Genomic DNA, 20,124 nt, shown 5'->3' on the forward strand with positions numbered 1-20,124 from the left:
ATATCTGGTAGGATAAATGTGATCACACTGAAAAGCTTGCTATGATGGAAACAGGGATCTCAGTAAAACACGCCAAAAACATATCGAGTATAACATCAATGAAACGGTGAGATAAAATCTTGGAGCAAACAATTCCCAATAATTGAGTGGCTAACAAGTAAAAGACATATACAAAGATCAAGAAGTAAATAAGTTAAACATTAATTTGCACTGAACATATCTTAACCAGGTTATCCTAATGCTGCGCCAAATGCATCTATTCCAGGAAAAAATTTCAAGCTCTCTTTCATCCGAAACAACATTGATATAACAAAAAGATAAAAATTTGGGTTTATGTTTGAGGGATTATGAAAGAAAAAACGAATTTAAGATTTCAAGGCAATCTTTGACAATAAAATTGGCTCCCCGATATTTTGTCTTTGATGATTAAAAAACTGCATAAACACGTTCAAGGTCTCTAATAACTGGCAGTTAATAACACGCACTGACATAATCTAATCTTAATCCAGGTGATATATTTCTCTTCGATATTTCAATACCATCTACTACAATGCAATCACTTTTGACGTTAGGCTTTCACAAAAGTGCGACCAGAATATTACAACTCCATTTGACATGAAGCAGAATGCAATCTTAATATTACCGCTGAACGAATTGTTTGCTGTGTTTGTCTCGGTATAGCTGTGTATAGCCCTGTATTCGACTTGTATAGCTGTGTGTATGTCTGTATAGCTGTGTATAGCTCTGCATAGCTGTGCATAGCCCTGTATAACCGTGTATAGCTGTGTATATCTCTGTATAGCTGTGTATAGCGCTGTATAACTCTTCATAGCTGTGTATAGCCTTATATGGCCCTGTATAGCTGTGCAAAGCTCTGTGTAGCTGTGTATAGCTATGTATGATTGTTTATAGCTCTGTATAGCTGTGTATAGTTGTATCTAGTCTTCTTTTGCACTGTATGTGTAGGATATTATAAGTGAAGTATAGGACATTTTATGTATGTAAAGTATAGGACATAATATGTATTGAGTGTAAGATTCAAACGTGCGTGACCGGTCACGCAAGTGCGTTACCCTCGATTTAAATTTTAACCTTAATCTTCATGTGACTCTTTTGATAACGCCTTTAAGTTCTAGTTTTTCAGTGTATTATATATTCAGTGTTGGCTTTCGTCACGGCAAGATCTTGTTTTCAAATCATCGTTTATTTTACTCCACCCGTTCACATCAATAGGAGGAAATATTTGTAAGTCGTTGGTCTTTTTTTTTGTTTTCATTTCGTTTGTCAATTTTCTTAGATCTATTATAATTTATAGTCGTAATTATTCCTTTTAGTCGAACCATCATTTCACCTTTTCATCGATTACATCAATTACATCATTTACATCATTTTTACCTTCGTCTTCAACGTAATCGGATGCGTTCAATTTACTCGATTGATTGTGAATGTGGAATAAATTTTCCTTTTAAATTCATCTCTTGGTTGGAGTCCACATTGAGGACATAATAATTCCCCATACATGACCTACTTACTTTGCAATAAAGTATCACCGCTGACCCAACTTGATAGCCTGCATAATAACCGTATTAATTTGTAAACAATGATCTATGTATAATTTCGCATTGTCCTAGATATATGTGAATGAAAAAGGACGTAAATATTTCCGCATACTCTAAATATCTTTGTAATTGGATGAATATATATGTGATTAGCTCCAAACTGATACGAAACAATGCTATGCATATATTCATCATAGCCTTAAATATTTCATTTACAGCAAATATTTGTTGTTATATGATATTGTCCTATTGTTATATAGCACCCCACACATGCTTGTATATACTTCACTTAAAATGAGATCACGTGACTGAAAACAATCTATTAATGGCGCTTTACGGTACAGTCTGTGTTTAGAAACAGAAAGTCCACGCTTACTACTTTATCACTTTCCAGTCTAGGTGAAAGTCACCGTCGGCTCGAGAGAAGGCATTCGTCATCTTTTCTTTAAAACAAATTTCTTTGAAAGTGAAGCAAAATTCTTAGACCCTTGTAGTCAGCTTCATACAATTTGTACCAAGAACAGATATGCCGAAGTCATCCTCGAAAGTGTTTGGGACACTTATATTGACGATCTCTCTCATTTCACTGCAAGGGACTTCTTCACATCTTCAGCAGGGTATTAGAAACATTCGAAAGCTTTTGGAAGCAGATTCAGATGAAAATCAACAACAGGTCAGCCTAGTAGAGCTGCGTTAACAGTAAAGCCTATATTCGCGCAATTTCAATAGACCTCAAAATATTCTTGTATACAGGAAGATATGAGGGATGAAAAGTAGAACGAATTACGGTAACCAAGTGGTATTCAGCGATCGTGTAGCCCTACTAAATGAATATGCTTAGTAATGCTCAGCTTATATTAAATTTAATCCATATTTCCATTTCGAAAGTAAAACATCACGGAGTATTTCCTTTTTCCTTTATTGTCTTATGTTGTTAATCTGTGGGGTCAATTGCCAATATAGAAGTTCGATCCTGCCTTTTTACGTTAACCTTGCACTGGGTGACTGACTTGCACTGAGTAACACGATCACCTGGTACATAATTTTGGACTGACAAGTTGTCACGAAATTAATGGAACAACAGATTTCCTGTATTTCAAAAATCCTGAATATTCATGAATATGTATTGATGTAATGCAGCATAAGGATCTCGTACCAGATAAAATATGAAATCCCTCAACATAACACGCTCAAAATCTATTTTGGAGTTGAGCTAATTGGCTGAAACCATTCTCATCAGTCACAGGAGGATGAGTCATGCAATTATCTGCTCAGTAGTTCTCATATTGAAGTTCTGCAGAGGAGGATATTAGCAAACAGGTTGATTGATCAGAAGTTAATTAAAGAAAGATGACATCATCTCGTACCAGCATCAGACAAAGAAAAAATCTTGTCCGGCACAAGGAGTTGAAATGCAATGGTAGTCTGGTAACCATTGTGTTGGATAAATTCTAGTGACTATTGGCCAAACTCACCAAGGATTTCCTTATACCTCAGTGCTTTGTACCTCGGTGGTAGACCATTTGATCACAAAAGCAGAAGTTTCAATCCTTATTGGGGCTAGGCTTTTGGTTTCTACTTTATCCCTGATACTAGTAGAGCAAACAAGAACATTTTATTTATTTATTATAATAACTTTATTTAAATAATAACATATAACATATTATTATTAAAAAAGGGTTGTAGAAGGGAGGAACTTAATCCTCGTCGTAAATCATACCCCAGAACATCTATCTCTATTCAACATCACAGAGCTCAAAATGTACCATATTGATTCTTTATAAATGGTTATGTCTTGCTATGGTGCTGTAGCTGACTCAAAACTCAGAACATCTATCTCTATTCAACATCACAGAGCTCAAAATGTACCATATTGATTCTTTATAAATGGTTATGTCTTGCTATGGTGCTGTAGCTGACTTAAAACTCTATTACAGCAAAAAGGTGTATTATTTATTTCATGGTTTTTCAAAAGCTCTCTATTACCAACTTCCTGACTATTTTTATTGGTTCCTCCTTTACTGACAGCATTGTTCTTCTGTGCGTGGCATAAATAATTCATACCGCTGCCAGTTTGTCAAGTCGCATCCAAGTTGTAATGAAGGATCTATACCCTACATGCAGATTGTTTACTGTTGGTTTTCAAGTAAAGTTTGTCCTCTTGCCTACTGTTTACTTGTGAGTACTTTTACTTTTGCAGCACTACTGTAAATTATTATAACATTATCAGGGCATTGGCTAGCTCTCAGGAAAAATTTAGTCTCAAAGCTGTAACTGGTCGGCATGTGCTATTATCTAAAATAATTTTGAAAGACAAAATAATTATTTAGTGTATACTGCAATTTTTATAACTTCTTTTTACTAGGGTATATGGCTGGTGTTTCTATTCATCACCCTTGGACTGACAGCAGATGACTAGTGAGTTGGAAAACTACTCTCTTTAGGTTGTGTTATGTTGACCATTTCACATCCAGCAGTCAGACCAAGACAAAATTTCTCCCTAAGATATCAATACCAAGCAGACATTTGAGTAATGAGAATAAAGAAAAATATAAATTTTTAATGGGATTACCATAGATTTGTCATTTAATTCTCAGAACTTCAATTATAAGCAATGTTTGACAGATGGTAAGGAGAATTACTAAGTAGATCTTGGGAGCCCAGGTAAAAATATAAGGTGGGATCCCGCCAATCCCACCTGGGATCCCAGGTGTGTCCCGGGTGGGATCCCGCCTTTTTCAGGTGGGATCCCGGGTGGGATTATGGAACATCCCGCATGGGATCCCACCTGGGATTATGGAACATCCCGCATGGGATCCCACCTGGGATTATGGAACATCCCACATGGGATCCCGGGTGGGATTATGAAACATCCCACATGGGATCCCACCTGGGATTATGGAACATCCTGCATGGGATCCCACCTGGGATTATGGAACATCCCGCATGGGATCCCACCTGGGATTATGGAACATCCCCCATGGGATCCCACCTGGGATTATGGAACATCCTGCATGGGATCCCACATGGGATTATGGAACATCCCGCATGGGATCCCACCTGGGATTATGGAACATCCTGCATGGGATCCCACCTGGGATTATGGAACATCCCCCATGGGATCCCACATGGGATCCAGCCAATTGAAGTTGGGATCCCACCTTAAATTCCTAATAGCATCCCACCTGGGAAAGCACATCCCGGGCAGGATTAAACCTAGAATCCCACCAATCCCTCTTGGGATCCTGTCACAAATTTCAGATAGATTCCCACCTGGGAAATCATATCCCAGGCAGGATTGTATCTGGGATCCTGCCAATCCCAGTTTAGACCCTGCATAAAATTACAGATGGCTTCCCACTTTCAGAAAAATCATTTGAGGGATCCTGTTTATCACTGGAGACCACAGATTTATAAAATGTACCAGATAGGATATCTTATCAATTCCTTTTGTAACCTAATCTGTAAAATTAAGAGAATAAATATTTTCTAGGTGAGCTATAGACCCCATCAATCCACTGAGGGTCCAAAACTTTCCAACTAGTTATAGAACATACTGACACCTCCAATGGGATCCCATTGTCTTACCAAGCTGTTGATCATAAATGATTCAAACAGTACATGAATACACAGACTATATGTGATAAAGATCTCATAATTTATTTGCAATGAACCAGCATGTGTTTGATATGTTTCATTAACAAATTTCTTAACCGAACATTGTTAAATAATAACAGCACAACTCAGCATATTACTTTTTCTTCATCATTTAAGCAGACCATCTACAGTGTGATAAGGCTCCACGTTTAAAAAAATTGGCTGATGTGTATCAAAGAATAGAAGAAAGACAAAACCTCAATAATTCATGTTATCAAAATTTTGACAAAGGTACTGATTGAAAGTCTGCTCTCTCTTCAGTCGAATTGTTCAAAGCAAAGCAAGGTCAGAATGTTCCCAAATGTGACTAAAGTAATCTTGAAACCTTACTCATAGATTTATTTCATTGTAAAGTGTAAGCTTAGGAAACTGCAGCATGCAAGTGACCAATTCGATTCTCAGAATTATTTGAGTTTCAGTTGCGCTGAGCGTTAGGTAAGCTTAATTTAAGCCGTTATTTATATTCTTTGATAAGATTTTGATCACGTAACGAATATGGCAATTTGTACTCACCACAAACTTCTAAAAATCCTAGTTTTAAATGGCCACTCGATCGTTGTTTGAACCAGTCGATATGTCAACTGTTAATTGTCCCTTCTTTTAATTCCACGGCGCCAACGACTTTCTTTTCATTTAAAACACTCACGCTGTTCTCGTTTTCCCATTGAACCACCATAAAACTCATCTTTAGAAGTGTTATATTACGCAAAACAATTGAGAAAAGAAACAACTTCAAGCAAGAGCGGTTAACCGATGAAAAGTACATTCAAAGATGAGCGCCAAATGGAGTTTTCTTTGTTTCCGATCATGGGCATGATCACGTGGACCTTTTAGCAAAGAGAATCCGCTGGCTTGACCCATTGCAGTCTCAAGAGAAGCGCGCAACATTATTCTGTCTCTTCTGACCGGTTCTCCTCTCATGTTTTGATGATGACATAAATAATGATGTGAATTCACTCTATGTAGAAATAATCGACAAGAATCAAACAAGAATGCACGATTTGTGGCCGAAAGTTTTCGAGGAAAGAAAGACTCGAAACCCACTTGAGTTATGTGCACGGCGAAGGTGAGAAACAACACAAGCCAATCACATTAGGAAGTATAAGAGATACCTAGATGATCCCAGTGTACCAGTACCCAAATCAACAAGGCTTGACCACAACAAGCGTTCAGCAACACGTTTCAACACAGTTAGCCATCTCGATTCCTCAGTCGGTCTTTCCACTGAACTAGCAGTGGTGCCAACAGAGTCAAGTGCGTCTCATAACGGAGAAAACATTTGCACGAGAGACAGAAGCAACTACATGCGATTACAGAGGTGCATTGGAATTCTCGTCTGCAAATGGTTTTGCACAGTCCGAAGCGTTCCCGAGCTTGGAAAGGGGTGAAGAGGACGAAGATACAAGGTTGTCATTTTATACTACAAGTAAAATTTTATACCAGACCTACAAGGTATAGAAAAATTTTGTTGATCGCTGACTCAGAGAAGAACAACAAGTAAACTTTAGAGCTGTTATTATTGAACTGTGACTTGTACTTTTCATTTGTATGTAAAGAAGGAATTGTATTTTGCACCAAAAATATAAAGAAGTAATATTTTTTAGGAGGTCCAGTGATTGGGACATTTAAGAAATTAAGTAATGAAAAGAAACTCGGTTTGTACTTCTCACTACTAACAAGGCTTGTTTTAAAAATATTTTCAGATCAGAGTTTCAAATAAAGCAAATTGAAGAAGTCATTTAAAAGGTGTATTTTCTCGAAGGGAACAGTGACCACCTCTGTCTTGTCCGCATGCCAAATATTTGCGGAGTGTGTGGATGATCCATAAGTATTGGAACTCTCACAAAAATGTTTTGTAAGAATAAAAACAACAAAACAATATTTTCGTGGATGGGATAAAGAATCCCAGGTGGGATATGTAAATCCCGACCAGGATCCCGGGTAGAATGCATAAGTCCCACCTAAGATCCCGGGTGGGGTGCAGGAATCCCGCATTAAATGCGGGATCCCAGGTGGGATCAAATTTTCATCCCAGGTGGGAAAGGTGGGATCCCACCACCTAGGGCGGGATCCCGCCATTCCCACCTGGGATCCTGGGTGGGATTGCCGGGATCCCGCCTATATCCCGCCTGACATTTTACCTGGGAGTGAAAGGGTAAATTGTAGTGAAACCACAGTGGTCTTGAACTTGGTTGTAAGTTTGACATGGTGGTTGGGTTTCTGGTGTTGATGACTTTCTGTGAAGAAATACATAAAAATTTGTTTTACAATATGCTTTTCACATTCATATCTTTGTAATTATATTCATATCCTTGTCTGATGTTTAGTTGGAAGATGTGTTCAATCAGGAGATATCCTTCAATGATTTTTATGGATAAACTTTTTTTCTTTGAATAAACTTAATTTTGGGAAATTCATTGCACATGGACTGTTTCCCTTGCAGCCTCTGTCCATCTTTAACAGTGATTTCTAGAACTTTAGGAATCAGCCAGAACATTGCCGTATCCTTTACTCAACCTTCATCTTTATCTCTCTCAAAATTAGTCAGGCTTAAGCACGTAAGCCTGCATATACCACAGTATTAGTCAGAGTAGTATAAATGTACTGGTTGGAATTCTACCTGGTAGTTAAGGTTTGAAAAGCTGGCAGATTTAAAATGGTGAAAAACAGTTCAAGTTCTCAATGTGTTTCTCAATTTTGTTCTCAATGTGTTTGCCTGATCGTCACTTTGGGCCTCTCTCTCTTCAACTCTCAAATGATAGAAATCTCAAACTCATTATCTAAAGTGAAGTAGTTCTATGGAGGCTTTTTCTATCTTTTTTGGGCTTAAAGCTAGTAAATAGCTTCTTTTAAACTACTCTTTACGTGCCCAAAGGACTGGGAGAAGCCCAACCATTGGAGTTCACAATGAGTTTCCTTAACAAAGTTACACACTCCAGGGAGTTACATTCCTTGCTTTTGGCAATGGTGCCCCTGACATCTTTAGTTCTCTGGCAGGTTTCACTCAGAACAGAGATCAAAGTGGAGTACAGCTTGTGATACAAGCCCTCTTTGGTAAGCTGCGCAAAATCTTTAGCACAAATCCAACCCAAGGATGACCCTTGATTTGAATAACCTTAGGTTATAGTTTGCGTCTAATTATGTGCGTCTTGTCTTGTGATTATGAAACATCTTATGAATGTATGTGTTGAAGTTGAAATGGATCTCTGGTCAAATTGATTTTGATCTGATAGACAGTTTTATACCTTTGTCCAGGCTGTACTACCAATGTCTTTACACAAGGAAAAAGCAAATTGAACAAGTTTTAGATGATATTAAAATCTGAATTAATTTTAAACTGCAGCATATGCAGTGTACCATCAATTGTTTTGCTCAACACCAAAAGGATGCAAGAATCTACAGCTGTATTTTAAAGTAATGTAATAGTACATGCTCATGGTGCAGGTTTAATCCAGATACTGTTTTATTCAATCAAGTATATTCAGTTGATGTGGACTGTCCCAAAAAAGACAAAAAAATTTAGTCCCTTGGTGATGGTTGAAAAAGTTAAATCTTTGAACAATATGAGTGAAGTCATGAGTAGAGTTAGAGGTATTCTTTTAAACCGCATGATGAGAGTTTTCTTTTAAAGCTCAATCAAATGTAAGTAAATCAGATCTGAAAGGAGACACTGAATTACATATCTGTAACTTTTTCTATTGATCTTATTTCTTCAGGTGCTGGTATTTTTGTAACAACAGTGGTTGTTGGGGTAATATCATTTATCTCAAATGACCTTACCCTAACAAACCGTCCTTTTACCAGGGACGTATTATTCTACTTGGGTGCTGTGTCATGGGCTTTTATTACCTTGTACAGGCAAAAAATTACAATGGCAGTGGCAATAGGTAAAATATCATTAACTTAAAGATATGTTGAAAGCTCCAAGATAAGTATTATTAATAACTGAACATGAAATAATGATCATGTCATTTTTACTGCTTGTTTTATTGTCTTACAAAGTTTTTTAAACTTTAAATTTGTTTTATCAAAGGTGAAAACCTTTTAAGTTAAAAAGAAATTGCTCTAAATTTTCTAACCAAATTTAGGGAAAATACTGATGTTAGCTGTATACTCAAGAAGTAGGATTTTTGTTTTGGTGGGATTTTTCAAGACTGTTGTACCTCAGGCATTGTAGTTCCTGTTGTTTTCATTTATTCTTTGTTGCCAATGGCTAATGGTTATTTCACCAACTTAAAGAAACTCTTGAACTAACAGCAATCTAACCCAGTTTATCTACCTCTGCATCAGTTAAAAAAGAAAAACATTACATTTAATTTTTGAAATGCAAAGGAGTTATTCTGTGATACTGCCTTATGATAATGAGTCATTGAAAACCCATTTGTAATATGTTCACTCTCAAGATCTAATTGTTAATTCACCCCTCTGGCAGCGACACATTTCCACGTAAAATGGTTACGAGAATATAGTTTTAGAATGACCAAATAAAAACCTCCACTAGACAAGTTTGAGTATTCTCACCACCAGTTTGGTGAAAACTGTATTGATATCATGGGGAGAAGTTACTTGTTAATCACTTCTAGGAGTATAAGAGCTCAAAGAGACTTACTCTAGCTTCACTCATTTGTAATCTCTCCCTTATTAAAAAGGTTTCATAGCGCTTTATGTTGTGTACATCGCTGTGGTTATTATTGCACGCTACATCTACCAGGGGTGGAAAAGGAAGGCAGTGCAAGTGGAAATACAACCTGATTCAAAGATAGGTTTGTTTTCAACCTTTTTATCACCCATGGGAGTACAGTCACATTTTAAAAAATATACATTATAAGACTGATTACATAAATGTTAAATAAATACCACATATTTATTTGTATGCGCCTTGTCTACTTTGCAAACACACCCCAAAAATTGTGGACATATTGATTTAAATTGAAAATTTCCATTTTAATGAACAGCATCCAGAGGAGAATTATTTGACACAAGCAACTCAGCAGGAGCAAGAAGACAATTGGATACTGTGGGAGATGCTAATGAACACTCCAGCTGGGCTTCAAGTGTTAATTCACAAAAAAATTATGTCCCGCGCAGAAACATTTCTCTTACGCCTCATAGTATGATCTCAGGTACTGTTACAGTGATAAAGTTACATGCAGCTCAGCCTCACAATAAAATTACCATTAGTTGTGGGTAACAAGCAAAATTTGACATGCCTAATGGAAGTATTTTATGTCAATTCAGTGGTGGTATCCAATCCATTGGCAGTAGGAAATAGGATGTGAAGCAATTAAGCCAGAGCCTATTGTGGTTTTGTAGCATGAAGCAACCAGAACTATAATTGCTACTTCCCAGGGATGGGGTTATCATTCAAGTCAGGCTCAGGTTATCCACCTTCCCCCTCCCACTAACATGTCATAAGGTTCCCCTAACAGTCTTTTTTGGCAACTGTTACAGTTTATACTTCTTGTGTGGAGAGAAGCTCTGAGAGCGAAGTGTCTTGCCCAAGAACACAGTGCACAGTGGTGCAGCATGAAATCTTCCATATATACATAGGTTGAATTTCATAATTTCTGAAGCATGTGTATGGCTGGGTCACACAATATCTGCCTTAAGGACATCAAAGAAGACTTTTCTGCACTCAAATATCAAACTTGTACTTTCCTCTTTTTATAGGTGCCCTGATTTCTTCTGAGAATACCCTCATAGCTCCAGCATTTCAAAACGCCCCAGCCCTTACCAGGCAGTATTCATCCGATTCAGGTAATTGTATAGCAAGTGTTTATTTGTTTTAAGCACTGGGTTAGCTTCCCCTCACCCTTTAATGCCTGGAAAAGCCATATGTCACGAGATGCCGTTACATGCTCAATATTTTATCTTCTTTCTGAAATGTTCACTACTAAAAGATCATTAAAATGCATAAAATCATAGCCCTCTTCATTGTAAGACTTGGTTTACCACTCCTGCAACCTTTGGAACTTTTTGTCTTTTTACGGTTTTGTCAAGGTAATATCTTATAACAATCAATGCTCTGAGAGCTTCTGAGTTTAAGCTATAGTTTAGTGGTATACCCTATATGTACGAGGCAAACGAAAAATTTCAACGTTTTTTATTTTTCACTTAAGGCACTTCTCAGTCTTTCCGTTTCCTCCTTCACAACTGCTGGTGTCATTTATTGCATACCTCTGAAAATACCTTCAAAATGATATATTATACGTGGTCTAATTGTTCATCGTTCACATTTTAGAAAAATTTGGCATTTCCCACGGGCAGTGAAGGGGTTAAAGTTCATATACTGGTCAACCACACTTCCCTAACTTACCAGATGCTCAAGATAATAAACAGCATGATGCAAAGAGATTGAATCATGGTCCACTAATGTTAATAATTTTCTCCTTCAGAGGAAGATTTTCCTCTTTTGGGAGGTAAACGGAAAATTAGTGCTTGGAGAAAATTTCTCTTTGGCCTGGAACCAATTGACCGTGAAGAATGGAACAGGAGTAACTTTTTCAAGAAATGCTTTATGGTTTGTAAGGTAAGAAATTTTTATCTGTAATGCTGTAACTGAGATTAAAATTTGACTCAATTTTTGGTATGGTCTCAAATGAGCATATAAAAAGCAAGAAATGGACAACCCTCCCTCTAACATATTATCATATGAATTCCCTGGGCAAGCACTTATTTATTCAGTAAGATATTTTCTCGATGATTGCAGGCTCCAGCAGTATTTTGTTTGAATCTTACCATACCAGTGGTGGATTATGATGAAGAGGAGCATAATTGGAATAAATGGCTGAATGTTTTACATTGCTTAACAATGCCTGTGTTTGGTGTCGTGGCTACAAATAGTAAGGATTTCTTATCTCACGATGTTGTCTCACGACAAGATCACTTATGAACTCGATGTTTCTTACTGCATAACTTCCCGTTAATGAGCAGCTATAACATCCTGGGGGAATTTTTCATCATATGGCTCTCTGCCACCCCTCCCGACTTGTGAATTGAGGAAACTATTAAGAGATGTATTGTCCCCACTGAACAGGTTTCTTCCACAAGATACAGACCCCTAGCTAAGAAAAAGACTAAACCTTAAAAAAAAGAAGAGACAAAAACAGGGCAAAACAAAACAAAGAAAAACTAGCGAGCAAAACAATTCCGTCATGTTAAACTCTCTCTGAAAAAAATGGTAATTTTTTTCTTTTAAACAGAAGCTCTTTTACAGGATGAACAGGGCTTACGGGGAAACATTTTTTTAACACGGTGAAATTTTAATATTTAGAGATCTTTCGCGTAACGAAAACTGGAGGTTTATTTTATTAATAAACATGCACTGATGAGATTTTTTTTTAAGATTATAGTCATATGATTGGTGGAAAACTTCCTGCCTGGGCCCTGGCTCTCTGCGCTGGACTAGTTCTAGCTTTGATTGTTGCTATGACAACAAAGAGTGAAAAGAGGCCTCGGGGCCATTCGGTAAGAACTTTTAAATGTTGCTCAGGAAGGTATTTTTGGAGACATCTGCAAGTTAAGAAAAATCACATTTTTAAAGTTGTATAGTTCAGGACTTTTTATTGATAAAGATCAAAAGTTTGGCAAGATTTCTTTATGACCCATACTTTGTTACGCATGCAGTTATTTGATAAAAGCAAAAAAACAGTGAAAACAATGGCTTACCTCCGAGAGTAATGCTTTGTTTTAGAACAACACGGAGTCATACGGAAATCTTTCCGAATTTTTCATTAAACAATGTGTTGGAAGGATTTCCACTCTTGATCGCTGTTTTGCACTTCGCCGACAGATGTTTTTAATCAAGCATTTTTTGTTTATTTAAGATAGATCATTTTTTTGTTTGCGTAAGATATCAGGGGCTGTCAAGATTAGTTCATATAGGTGAGTTAGATTAAGAAAGCGGCAGTAGGGAATCCGAGATCAGGTTGAAAGGACTTTGCTTTATTCGAAAAGTGTGTTTTCTGCCTTTGTGCAAGGACTGGTATAATATCGCGTCTTCAGCGGGATAACGTCTTGCAGAATTGTGATTATATCAACACTGTACGTATTCTAAAAAGCTTTTTTGTCGCTTCTGTTTTTGTTATAACCGATATAGGCGATCCTCACGTGTATTTTTTGCTTTCAGTTGACTAGCAAGCGCGTGTGCAAGGGAAAACTCGCTGAATAAACTAGTTATAAAAATTGGTAGACCCCGAGGACTTTTTTTTTCCTGGTGAATCTTTAAAATCAGTAGTAGTACCCAAACCCGTGGTGCGAAACAGTCGCATCCTAATCATCACTCCTGATCGGTAGATTCTGGCAAAACGTTAATAAATCAGTTTCAGTCTTCTCAGGTATAGATACAGCAATATGAGATTTAAAATTGATCACTTACTAGTCTTATTACGTTATTGAATTTCTCCTCAGTTGTTTGCCTATCTGGCATTTGTGGTTTCCGTGGTTTGGATTTACATCACAGCAAATGAGATTGTCAACCTTCTCAAGGTATAGAAGACCTCTTGTTGTCAGTTATGCTTTGCGAATTTTGGGCGCCCTATTTGACACCCCGATGTAAATCTTATGGGGCATTTTCTTTAGACTTGCGACTTTGATTTTGTTTCCATTCTTTGATCTGTAGATGTTCGGTATCGTGCTTGGTTTAAGTGATGCAATTCTTGGCCTTACTTTTCTTGCATGGGGAAACAGTTTAGGTGGTAAGTTTGGACTCTTCCCTTGTTCTTATCAGTTCCTGTTTGCTGAAATCAGTTTAGGAAATCATTTTACCTGCATACATACATACAGTTTTATATAAACTCGAAGTTTAGTCTATCAGCAATGTCCTTGTGTCTTTCACATGTATGAATTACTAATTACCACAGAATTAAAAGAGAACGTCCTCTTCAAAAAAAATTAGAACAAACAAACAAATAAGAAATACAGAAATAAAGTGACATGATCTTTTTTCTAGATATCGAAAGTTCTACCAATAATACATGTTGATTAAATACTAAGTAGTAACCCTTGCGTTTTATTTTGTTACATTATTCTCATTTCATTCTCGCAGATTTAATATCAAATACGGCCATGGCAAAGCAGGGATTTGGTCAAATGGCTGTATCAGCCTGCTTCGCAGGTCCTTTGTTAAGTATCCTTTCTGTGATGAGTGTGAATCGTTGTCAGTGTGTTGCTCTAGACGCGCAAACGCTTTGCGAGCTTGGGAAATTTTGTCAATGTTAGATTTTAAAGAGTTCTTCACCCATCAAAGAATTATGAACCTGCAAAGATACCACTACAGAAGTACTAGAAGCGTTGGTGGTAAAAAGCGACCCTTGTATATTTTATGATTCGCTTACGCGTGAATGAAACGACCTCAACAGCTCCTCACTCTTACGACATGTGTAGTGGATTCAAAAGTTTCTTAGTGAGTTGTCAACAGCGCATGCGGCTTTGGTATCCTACTAGACGCATTGGGACTCCTTCCCTGTGAAAACTTGTTCCTTGTCTACGGATTCAGTGCATTTGCGCACACATTAATAAAATGGTATAGTCTCATCGGGGAAAATTTGAAGCAACATTGTAATACGTTTGAATATAAATGTTTCCTGATCATTTATTTAGATATGTTACTAGGTATTGGTATACCATGTACTTACGTCACTGTAACAGATAGTCAACATCTGATACATGTAAGTACTTACTTTACTACTCCAATAACTTTAAGTGTCGGCCAGCAGTTGCGACATTCTGCATCATCGGTGTAACATTGCTCTCGTGCAAACCGTTTTACAAACCTCACTTTTCCCCAATTTTTCTCCATTATGTCATTTTTTATAGTTACATCACCAAGATAACCAATACATAATCTCAGCTGCATTTCTAGCTGCCAGTCTCAGCTCGTCTGCCATCTGTATTCCTTTAATGGGATTCAGAGTGCCCCGGATGTATGGCGCGTATCTTTTAACACTGTATCTGGCCTATTTAGCAGTATCCGTGGCAACAGCTGTTCAACATGCTCATCATCAGTGACGGCAGATTATCATATTTCTTAGAGTGACAATTTAGGTGATTTTTTTTTAATCGTACGACTTAAGATATTTTTGTATTCGAATTAAGGGCTCGGTAAAGTTTGGTTAATGAATTCTGTCTGACAGGAAAGTTTTTTTATCTAGGATAAACGCTTAAGTTTTTTGTCAAACGAGGAAATGACATATCATGATGGTAAAACCTCACGGAACTATCTTGGAACTTCTGAAGTGGGCCATGTAAGTTAACGTTTAGGTTCTTCAAGTATTACAGTAAAGTATTTGTCAAAAAAAAAATATCTCGTGTCTAGAAAACTAAACATTTCACTAAGCCTTCAGACTTGTCGTAGGACAAAAGGAATCGTTTTCATTCACTTGCTGATTTTTTAATTCAAATGCTTTTACGTTTTAGGATCCAGAATCATAAAATTATTCAATCATTATTTAGGTTGTAATGAATTTTTAGAACTTTTTTTACCAAAAGGTAATGTAAATACAGGTATTTAAAATGGCAGGTGCAAAATTATATCAGTGAATCACTAATAAATGTCAAAAGAAAAGAAGAATAAGTATGTATGTTAACTACAGAAATGAGCACAGCTTTAGTGATCTCTTCGTGATCACCCAAATGAGGTGGTCAGCGTAATATGGTAAATGTGTGTAGTTTTTTTTTTTTACAAATAATAGTTGTTAAAATGTCGAGATGATAAGCTTAAAGTCAGAATTTTTAATATGTACTGGAGAATTCAGAGGTCTCCAAATAAATTTTAATCAGTTTTTGACGAAATGTATATTTTAGTGATGATGTGTAAATGTAAGGAAAAATTTGAGTTGACTTATTAAGGGTGAACAAAGTCAGAGAAAGATGTTATTAAACAAATTATAATATTGATTATATAACGTTCTTAAAGAAGATTTCGTCTCAAAGAAAAACCGTCCCCCTCCCTATAGTAATGGTCAACGATAGTCAAAACCGACACAGATTAAAACAAAGGTTCATCAAGTGCTTGATATTCTTTGTCTAATATAAAGATTTAGCCAGGCGTAAAAGCGGAGCTCGCGTTTTTTTGTTCCTGCACGTCTCAAGGGCACAACGCCTGGCCCCAGCTAGGACTAGAACCCGGGTCGTCCGACTCGGAGCCTAGTGCACTGACCACTGGACTACTGGACAAAGCAGTGGCGTTGGCGTGCCTGCGGTACACTTGACCACGTACGTTAAAAGTAGCACCTTACAAGGTCGTACGGTCGTACATCCAAATTTTTTCGGCTTGATGGGTTACTACTATTTTGTATAATTATGGGGCTACGCTCTGCTAGCTCCGCTATTAGTGACCCTTCAGTTTTCTCTTTTGAACAAAATATAATTCTAAATTTGGTTCATCAGAGAGAGTGTCAGTGAAGCCCGTTTGGCGTTGGTTATAGGGATCAACAGACACCCCAGTTAATTTTTTTCTACCGCCCGCCCGCCTTTTCCGTCGTTACCACTACCTGATAGCTTTTCACATGTAAAGTTTAGTCTATGAGCCAACTGTCGCAACTAGGAAACCGTGTGGTTATAGTCAGGAAGAGGTTTCCTCGAGTTTGTTTTGTTGTAACTCGCTCCAGGCGAGAGGTCCATCAGGGGTCTGGCAGTAGAAATGATCGTACCTGAAATCCTGTGAACCCACCCGAGCTTGCATCACCCGCTGGCTCGAAACATACTGGCTCGTGCCGCAGCGTCGATTAGAGTCAGCTTGTTGTTTGATAGCAGCAGCAGAGCAAGGCTCAATAAGGCGTGGAAAGAAGGACGATGATAACTGCGTTACGCTATAAAACGTATTACTGTACGTTGACTCATTGTAAACTGGTTTTATTGCCACTAAAAATCACCCTCTTTATGGAACACATAAATTTTGTGTTTAGCGAAGTCACCCACCTCTCAGAAATCTAAGTAATCTGGCTTTTACGCCCAACGGTTAAAAACTTTTTCATTTTACAGCTACCTTAAATACAAAATGACACATCGCAGATAGGAAAAGGTTTTTACCATCAACTTTTCCTACGACTAACGGTTAAAATTTTGCCAATTTCTACGCAAAACTGCAAAATGTTTTGGCCGTCTTTTACGGCCAGCGGTTAACCCCTTTAGGACCCTCTATTCTGTCAGCATTATATTCTTGACTACTTGTTTAAAGACAATATAAGCGTCATATTACGACAAGAAACACAACATATAAAGTTGCTCGATATTTACTAAACCTGCTATGTCAGGATGACTCAATAGAATATTGGTCTGGTACCTTTTGTCAGTACTGGAATAGAAAACAAATATAGTTTGGTTGATATTCACGATTCCCAGACATCAGATCTTGTCTTAAAATTTAAAGGTTGAAATACTCACGATCCCTTAAAAAAAACCGATATGTCCCATAATAAAAAAAGAACTCGTGATGACTCACAAAATAAAAAATAAGAAGGAATCTCTCTATGCTCAGAGTGTTTGTTTGTAGCAAATACTTCAATTAAAAAATTAAATATTTGCTCCGCGGGTGGAGTAATCAATCTGATAAACAAATGCACGGGGAGGGGGGATTGAATTTCTCGGTTTTTCGGTTCTGGCGTTCATTGCAGTTTGCAAATTTTCCGTTTTTGAGCATTTAATTTTCGTAGAAAACACCAGTGGGTTTTTGGATTTGGTATCCGATGTGGTTTTAGGCTTTCCCTATTTGCGCTCCGGTTTCTCTTGCACGTGAGCATTCCCCCCTTCAACAAGGAACGTTTACCGATATCCATACCTTTGGCTTAACGTTTGTTAAATATCTGAGGTATGTATTTTCTTTAAAATTAAACCACAAACTTTATATCAGCTGAACTTCATCTTTATTACTGACGTTTTTTAATTAATCACAGCTTAAGGCATATTTGATATATATCTCTAGTCATTGTGACGTTGTTACTTATATTACGTTCTGCAGTTTCTAAATGTTCATTCTCGTCTTTGCTCTCTCCTGAGACGATCTCGGCTGCTAACCACCTGTACAGACTTCAATTATATCTAAGTCAGTTTGGCTTATAATTAACTATAGACATATATTTCTTCCTTTTATTCATTCCCTTTGTGGAATGAAACTTAATCTTGTAGCTGTATGGGTTCCGTTGTCTGACGGTCGAGGTTTCGAATATCCCCTCTTAGTTTTTCCAGCGGTTTGTTTCTCCTACTATTTGCTTGTTTACCCAATTTATTTCATTTTACTGGAAAGCCGCATCTCTTTAATATAAAGTTTAATATTGCATTGATGAGAGGTTTTGAGAAACATTTTAGAATAAAGAGTAGCGATATAAAAACATGACGTTTCGGCGACGACATGTCACCATTATCAAATGCAAATTATAACAAGATAGTGAACGTTATATATACAATAGTAAGTAACAAATTACATTAGAATAAACGAGGCGGGAATAAACAAAAGAATGGAAAAATATTCTAAATAAACAGTTTCGCTGGAATGGAGTCACTTTGAGTGTTCAGAGTCGGTCTCTTTTTCCTTATCAAAAGCATCTCGTAAATAAGGCACTCAAATTTTCAATCAAATTTTTCTCAAATAATGGTGACATGTCGTCGCCGAAACGTCATGTTTTTATATCGCTACTCTTTATTCTAAAATATTGCATTGGTTTCTCTTTTTGTCACGGTCTGTTGCAGGAAGACTTTTCCATGACTTCATTTACTGAATATTGTGCTCGCTTAGCCAAGTTTTATATATTTAATTTAAATGAATCTTACAAGTCGTTCATACCATAACGGACACAACTGCTTTTCCTAGGTTATCTTGAATTCTCTTTAAAAGTTCACTTTATATAACAGGTTGTCAGTGGAAATGGAGTTTGGAAACATAGACATACAAAGTCAAAATTCAAGGTTTACTACAAATAATGTTTAAAATAGTTCCCTGCGGGTACGCTTGAATTATTAAGACAGACAGCGAAAAAAATTGCAGTTGTCTTGTGAGCAACCGTCACTGTTTTTTCGGTTTTCTTCGGTTTTTTGTTGTTTTTTTTACGGTCAGTTTAACCCTTAAAGAAAGACTTAGAGCTGGGGTTACAACTCCATTGCTAGTTTCATCCACTGACTGTCAGAAGATAAGTGACACGAACTCTTGGCTAAACTTGACAGGAAATTTGCAGCAAAGCACAATAAATAAGCACTTTTATCAGAGTTCCGATCCATTACCACAGAATATCATGCATGACAATGAATTTAGAGTGTTTAAGCGTAAACGCTGACTGAGGTTCTGCAATGGTCACCAGATGCACGAGAAGGCATCATAGACAAAATGCAGTGTTTGTGCGCAAAAAGGTTGCTTACTTTCAGTATTCTCACCGTTTGAATTTTTTTTTTGTCATTAAGTATCAAGCTAAGGAACAATATAATGATTTCTCGTAGGTCATGGTTGATTGCCAACGAGTCAGCCGAGCGAAGCGCGAGGATTTTGTGTATGCAGAAAAAATTTTGAGCGCTTCAGAGAAAATGTAACGTAATGTAAGGGAACAAAGTCAGAGTGCCATGGTCGAGTCGAGCTAGATCACTCCCTGAACCAGCGTGTTCAAATCGGCCAGCGTGCCACTGTTGCCAGTTGCGGCCAGAGTGCCAATTGTCAAGTCGACCGACACCCTTTTGAAACACAAACTCAAGTCAAACTTATTTACTGGGCAAGCGTGCCTCTTTTTAGTGTTTTGCCATAAGACCACGACTGTTTTTTAGAGGTTAAAGCTTGGCTTTCGTAGAACACATTTCTCTAAACGAAAAGAGCGCGTCAATATTCAGACCGTAAATTGGTAATTGCTATTGTTTGGATAATATCAAAACTCACTTTTTTAGTTAATTGTGCACAAACTCATTTTGCAGCGTTTTCTATGAAGTTTTT

At 37.2% G+C, this 20,124-nt stretch overlaps 1 protein-coding gene across 2 annotated transcripts; it reads left to right on the plus strand.

Moving 5' to 3' along the window:
- Positions 1-1,876: 1,876 nt before the first annotated feature.
- LOC136278201 (mitochondrial sodium/calcium exchanger protein-like) lies at positions 1,877-16,180 on the plus strand. 2 transcript variants are annotated; one of them, XM_066161657.1, is made up of 18 exons: positions 1,877-2,232; positions 3,588-3,737; positions 3,925-3,977; positions 7,660-7,717; positions 8,156-8,270; positions 8,933-9,103; positions 9,866-9,979; positions 10,172-10,339; positions 10,887-10,973; positions 11,612-11,745; positions 11,926-12,058; positions 12,562-12,683; positions 13,626-13,703; positions 13,837-13,912; positions 14,263-14,343; positions 14,817-14,884; positions 15,033-15,260; positions 15,368-16,180. In XM_066161657.1, the coding sequence occupies exons 1-17, from the start codon at positions 2,086-2,088 to the stop codon at positions 15,222-15,224; spliced, it is 1,947 nt and encodes a 648-aa protein (XP_066017754.1). In that variant the 5' UTR covers positions 1,877-2,085; the 3' UTR covers positions 15,225-15,260; positions 15,368-16,180. The 2 variants fall into 2 exon arrangements, with proteins under 2 accessions (XP_066017754.1, XP_066017753.1); XM_066161656.1 differs by having other exon boundaries at positions 15,033-16,180.
- The last annotated feature ends 3,944 nt before the right edge of the window (positions 16,181-20,124 follow it).

Source organism: Pocillopora verrucosa, chromosome 14, assembly GCF_036669915.1.
Source record: "Pocillopora verrucosa isolate sample1 chromosome 14, ASM3666991v2, whole genome shotgun sequence".
NCBI lineage: Eukaryota > Metazoa > Cnidaria > Anthozoa > Scleractinia > Pocilloporidae > Pocillopora > Pocillopora verrucosa.

Bases quoted from the DNA above. Each gene is read 5' to 3' on its own strand.
- LOC136278201 (XM_066161656.1), top strand. From the start codon at position 2,086: ATGCCGAAGTCATCCTCGAAAGTGTTTGGGACACTTATATTGACGATC. The intron at 10,974-11,611 runs GTAATTGTATAG...TTTCTCCTTCAG, and splicing joins GCAGTATTCATCCGATTCAG to AGGAAGATTTTCCTCTTTTG. The intron at 14,344-14,816 runs GTATCCTTTCTG...TCATTTATTTAG, and splicing joins CTTCGCAGGTCCTTTGTTAA to ATATGTTACTAGGTATTGGT.